Source organism: Mobula birostris, chromosome 10, assembly GCF_030028105.1.
Source record: "Mobula birostris isolate sMobBir1 chromosome 10, sMobBir1.hap1, whole genome shotgun sequence".
Taxonomy (NCBI): domain Eukaryota; kingdom Metazoa; phylum Chordata; class Chondrichthyes; order Myliobatiformes; family Myliobatidae; genus Mobula; species Mobula birostris.
Window position 1 is genome coordinate 82,278,832 of NC_092379.1, and position 6,354 is coordinate 82,285,185.

Consider the following 6,354-nt stretch of genomic DNA (forward strand, 5'->3'; position numbering starts at 1 on the left):
GATTGGGGCAATTTAGTGGAATAAGAGTGGGAAGTGGGCAGGGAGAGGAATCATGGTTTGGAAAAGGAGTTGGGAGAGGTGAAGGAGCGGGAAGCACCTGAGAGACATTCTATAATGATCTATAGATCAATTGCTTCGAATCAAATGTCCTTACTTCGTGTCACAGAGCTGGATGTGTCTGCCCCCAACCCACCTCTGGCATTCCTTCTCGGGCACCTGTCCCACACCCATCCTGCAAAGCCCCACTCTCACTATTTTGATCAGATTTACAAACTCAATCTCCACTCCACACTGACAAATACAGTATTGTGCAAATGTCTTAGCTACCCTAGTGCCTAAAACATTTGCACTATACTGCAGGTAGAACAATAGACAGAAACCCAATACAACTTCATTAATATTAAGTAACACATGCAATGGCATTTGAATTTCAATTGAATCATAAATGTGAGAGATTATTTTTGCTCTGGGTCATTTGACATTTCATAATTTCTAATGATTATGTGGATACAATTTCCTTTTATATCCGTTATGAATGACTGTTATCTGCATTTATCCATAGCCCTTTTACTAATGGGTCCATAAGACCATAACACGTAGGAGCAAATTAGGCCATTCAGCGCATTAAGTTCATTCCGTCAACAGTCAGCACTTATCAAAATGTTGTAAAGAGTGGTGCTGGGTTAAAACAAAGAAATCATAGAAATACTTATAGCTCTTCTTCCTGTCACATTGAGATCATTTATCAGTATTTATTGCTGAATTATATGTTGAATGTGCAGAGATGGATTGACTGCAGACCTAATTGGGACCAATTCAGCTCCTTTTATTTGTGGCTTCTCCTTGAGGCTTGTCCTTACTGGGTACATGCTATCCATTTGATAAATAGTGTACATAGTAATGAAGTTGTCAGAAGAACATTTTTTTCCTTGCTGTAAAGGAAGGGGAAGCACAACGGAGAAGATGAGAACAATTTAGAATGGGTAAATGCAAGGGAAGAAAGTTTGCCATTCTGTTCCATTCTCAGTGTCTCCAGGGATCATTGCTGTGAACCATTGATCCAGTTGGTGACATTATTAAACACACATTGCTCAATGTATGTTGTTCAGCATAGCTCATTTTATAATGCTAAGCTGATTTGTGCCTAGGATCTTCTGTGTGTCAGTGTTCAAACAAACTTTACTCAAAGCACACTTTGCAAATTTTGCTGCAAATTCTCCTTTATAACTTTTTTTTAAGCTGCTTAAATTGTGCCATACACCAAAATATTTGACTGACATCATTTGTGGAAGAATTCACTGACCTCACGTGTTGAAAGATAAAACCCAGAATAATAGGATGACTTATTTAAATCATTGAAATATCATTTATTGATTATCAAATTTGCCACTTGAACAAGAGTTGAATGGAAAACTTGTTTAATTTTATTTCAGAGAACTTACATTAAGCAGTAATCAAAATGGAATATTATTAAGTAAATAAGGTTATAATTTTGAAAAACAGCCCTTGAGTACTGTGTTCTTCCACAGCAAGAAATACAATGGAAATAAATGTATCGTGATGACGAAGAAATTTCTAGCATTCCAGAATCTGTGTGGTGCCCAGATTTTGATGGAGAACATAAAGAAACCAGAGCTGAGTGATTGGATTAATGGTCACCATGCAATGCACAGAGCTCTGCAGATGGAGAAGGATGTGAACCTGAGTCTACTGGATCTACACAAGCTTTCCACTCAGCACAATGACCCCCATCTGCATTCCTTCCTGGCGAGACATTTGCTGGATGAACAAGTGATGATAATCAAGAGGGTTGGAGATCACATCACCAACCTGAAGAGACTGAGAGCCAATGAGAATGGTCAGGGAGAGTACTGTTTGACAAATTCTCCCTAGGGCAGTGAACCAGTAGACTTGAAGTTGAAATCTTCTGTCAGAGTTCACATCTAATGAAATGCGACGTGATTTGTGCAAAGCCAAGTCTAACACCAGTTGGAAATAAACTGTTCAATAGTGTAATTTATTTTGAAAACCATAGAAACGGTGCAAAGGAGATTTACAAGGATGCTCAATAGTGTAATTTATTTTGTTGAAACCATAGAAAGGGTGCAGAGGAGATTTACAAGGATGTTGCCTGGATTGGGGAACATGCCTTATGAGAATAGGTTGAATGAACTTGGCCTTTTTCCCTTGGAGTGACAGAAGATGAGAAGTGACCTGATAGAGGTGTATAAGATGATGAGAGGCATTGATCATGTGGATAGTCAGAGGTTTTTTCCCAGGGCTGAAATGGCTAGCACGAGAGGGCACAGTTTTAAGATGTTTGGAAATGGGTACAGAGGAGATGTCAGGGGTAAGTTTCTTATGCAGAGAGTGATGAGTGCGTGGAATGGGCTGCCGGCGATGGTGGTGGAGGCGGATACGATAGGGTCTTTTAAGAGACTGCTGGACAGGTACATGAAACTCAGAAAAGTAGAGGGCTATGGGTATCCCTAGGTAATTTCTAAGGTAAAGACATGTTTGGCACAGCTTTGTGGGCTGAAGGGCCAGTGTTGTGCTGTAGGTTTTTTATGATTCTATGATTCTCACCCTTTTTGGTGCTTTCATGTCATTATTTATGTGCTATGGTGTGTCCACTTTCAGAGCAGAGGGTTATAAAATTGTACAGCACTGAAACAAGTCAATTGGCCCAAACTGACCTTGCCAACCATGATTCTCATCTAAGTTTGTCCCATTTGCCCATATGTGTTGGCCTATGTCATTGTAAAAAGTTGGAGCATTTCCAGCAGCAAGTTTGAAGCAATAAAGAAACCATCACGTTGCCATTTAACCTAGTGTGTGCTGCCAATTAATATTAGAGCTAAATTGTCCAAATGTCATCAGGCAGCTGGTCCCTTAAGTATTCAATAATTTTAAGACTGGGTGGAAGGTATGGGGAGGAGTTTTGAGTTTTCACTTTATCTCATCAGAATTTCACAAAATCAATCATCAACATTTCAAAAAAAGATTCACTCTAAAGAATATTCCTTCATACACCTGTGTGAGTGTTAACCTGCTCCAGTTTTACTAATACAGCCATAATTATATTTTACATAAGAAAAATTCTTTCAGCCAAAGTGTACAGTCCATTACCAGGAGTAACCTGATTTTAAAAATGATTTCTGGGCAGCGGTGTCCAGAATCATTGAGTCCCTCAACAGCTACATCTCAGAGAAGCCAGAGCCCAACATTAAAATTGTAGCAGCAAGAGGAACCTAGATGTTGAGTATTCTGTGGTGAGTGACTTCATCCCTGATGCCCCAAATCCACTTCACTTATAAGTCAGGAGTAAGATAGAACAGTTTCAACTTGGCAGGATGTGCACAGACCCAATAGTTCTCAAGAGGTTTGGCATTATTCAAGTCAAAGCTTCCTATTTTATTGACACCCTATTCAAGACCCTGAGAATTCAACCTCTTTGCTTCTAGTGGGCCATGGCTGCACTGTGTATCATCTATAAAATGACTTCAATGATAGTTTTTCCTAAATCCCCAACCTCTGTTATCAATTAGCATAAAGGCAGTAGGCATAAATGAAAGTCACCACCTGTTTCTCATTTAAAATCTTGAAAGTTACCTCTCAATGGCACTGTGGCAGAACCATGAATGGCAACATAGCAGTGGTTCAAGAATGTAGCCCACCTCTGCTTTTTCCAAGAACAATTCAGAATAGGCAATAGCTATTTGCAATGTCAATTTCCTGAAAAAGAAGTCAATAGAAGTAGAACTTCCCAAACAAATGAAAACAGGGCTATCGTGTTAAAGTTACTGGGCTCGTATCAAGGGGGCCGGTGTATTGAGCCAGAGGCATCAATTAATAAGGTGGCCAGAGCATTTGCAAATGAAATTTAATCCTCTTAATGCACTATAGAAGGACTGATAAGGGTAGCACAATTGTAAGTGTCGAAGAGTATATTGGAAAGCTAAGGTACAGATGAATCCCAGCACACAGATACAAAGATCCCTGAGGATAGATGAACTGATGAAAAAGACACAAAATATTTGTTCTTTAGTCAGTGAAATGTATTGGTTGTTGCAAAAAAGAAATGGTTTTCTTATGCCCTGAAGGGAAGAAATCTGTCTTTGTTTTCTGCTCTGCCCTATATGTGACTCAACTCCCCGATGTGGCTGATTTTTTATTGCTTCCTTATTCAGAAGCAATTAAAAATGGACAATAAATATCCATAGCTATAGAGAGATGCAGCACAGAAGTAGCCTTTCATCTACTGAAGCCATAACAGTTATCAACTTCCAGTTTACACTGGTCAAATATTAATCCTACATTTTTAATTTTCCTCACATTTCCATCAATACACTACTACTGCTCATCTACACATGGGGCAATTCACTGGGGTAACTTAATATAAATACCTTCCTAAAAATTCTGGTGTTGCCCGTGATACCCACATCCTCATGTGATGTGTCTGCTTTCTTTCTACTCTTTGATGCTGGAACCCAATTCAGTTACATACTCTAGAAGTAAAAAAAACCCCTCAATCTTCACTGCACTTCTCGCTTGGTCCTGGCCCTCTCCAAATATTCACCCTTCCTCCCCCAGTTAACTGCAAACCCAGTCTTGATCATCCTCCAGTGCTCCAACTCTAACCCTCCAGACCCAAATCCACTCCCCTCCCCTATGGTTCACTCTCTGCAACCTATAACACACAAATCAAAGGATTGTGCCACATCTTCTGTCACATGTTCCATAATGAAAAGGAAAGAGCAGCCATAGTGTTAAGGATGCAAGTTCTCATGTACACACATTATGGGTCATGACTTAGGTCTCATGTATAGAATTCTGCAGTGGCAGGAACATTGAAAAAAGTATTAGTAATCTTACATGCACCACAAGCACTCTAGGTGCAGAACTATTTCTGGGAAAACTCCTCTTCCATATTGGGCGAAATTTCATATTTTAAGTATCACAAACAATCATCGGAAGTGCTTAGCTCATTGACCTGCCGTCCGCAGTGAATCATATCTTGCAATACATTGTCTGAAAACATAGTTTTGTTAAAATAAAATATAAATTTACTTCCAAGGGGATTAATATCTGCCCCATGAAATCTTCATTAAATTGACAATGTTAAGATTTACAGACAGGCTGAGTACCCCATATCTAAAATGCTTGGGAATGGAAGTGTTTTAGATTTTGGATTTTTTTAGAAATTGGAATATATAATGAGATATCTTGGGATCACTACTTGACTCTGAACTTATGTACTACTAGGAAGCAGTCTTTGTCTCATACTTGTTCATCATTCATGTACTTAAGCAGTAAAATTATTACATGCCATTAATATAATGACAAGATAATGCGTGCACGGTAACAAAAGCACCACAGCAGCATTGGGTGAATACTTGAATCAGCTGTGGAACAATGACAATCAACCACAGGCTTTCAGTCTCCACATACGATGCTATGTTGTATTGTATTAGCATTTACAAAAGGATTGCAAACTATATTTTTATTTTATTTTTTTTAGGTTTTATGTAAGGTATAAAAACAACCAGCACTACTCCTGTTCTACTGTGAGATTTTCATCAGCAACAATCTTAGCAAACTCCAGTGAATGTCTCTGATTCTTCATGACCAGCAGATGCTTTATGTTACTGCGTAGGCGAATTAAAATGGCTTCTTTGTTATGTTATACTTGGGAATGCTTCTTTGTTATGTTAAATGCTGAGAAAATCTCTAGCTAGACATTTGCTTGGGTTAATACAGATAGCAGGGTGCTATTAGCCAATTGGTATTCATGTTATCATTTTTTTCGGGTGATAATGTTGTTTCATATGACTGGGAACGGGGGTTTTTGGCGGGGAGTCAGAGGAGAAATGGAGAGGACGGCGGACGTGCGAAAAGGCTCCAGTCAATCACTTGGGGTGGTCCTGAGCCGTGAGTCGACAGGATCCGGGTGGTCGTCAGGAATTTACTGAGGTCCAACAGTTGTGCACAAAGAACTTGGACTTTGATAAGTCTGGCACCTTTTTTTTCCCATTACTTCCTTTTCTGTATCAAATTTATATTAATTTCATAGACTTAGTAATATCTATAAAGTGTACTTGGTGAAACGTACTGTGTGTGCTGGCTGATGATTGGTGTTTGGGATTGATTCAGGTGGCAGTGGTGCAGCAACCGACTCAGTGGGAAGTGTTCAGGCAGGTGCTGGGCGGGATTTCCCCTAGACATATACAAGCCAATATAGCTGAGCGTTACAAGTGGGGGCTACCATCCTGGATTTGGATTTTCGGTAAAAGTATAATAGTTGCCGCGTTCAGTATTGCGAAGAGGGATCGAGATAAGATTGTAAGTTGGTGT

At 39.4% G+C, this 6,354-nt stretch overlaps 1 protein-coding gene across 1 annotated transcript; it reads left to right on the top strand.

Annotated features, from left to right (window-relative positions):
• The first annotated feature begins 1,560 nt into the window (after positions 1–1,560).
• Positions 1,561–1,893, top strand: LOC140203711 (ferritin heavy chain, oocyte isoform-like). Its single transcript, XM_072269751.1, has one exon. It carries the CDS (start codon positions 1,561–1,563, stop codon positions 1,891–1,893), a length of 333 nt encoding a protein of 110 aa, XP_072125852.1.
• Positions 1,894–6,354: the final 4,461 nt, after the last annotated feature.

Coding starts and splice junctions, on each gene's coding strand:
- LOC140203711 (XM_072269751.1), top strand. CDS start 1,561: ATGACGAAGAAATTTCTAGCATTCCAGAATCTGTGTGGTGCCCAGATT.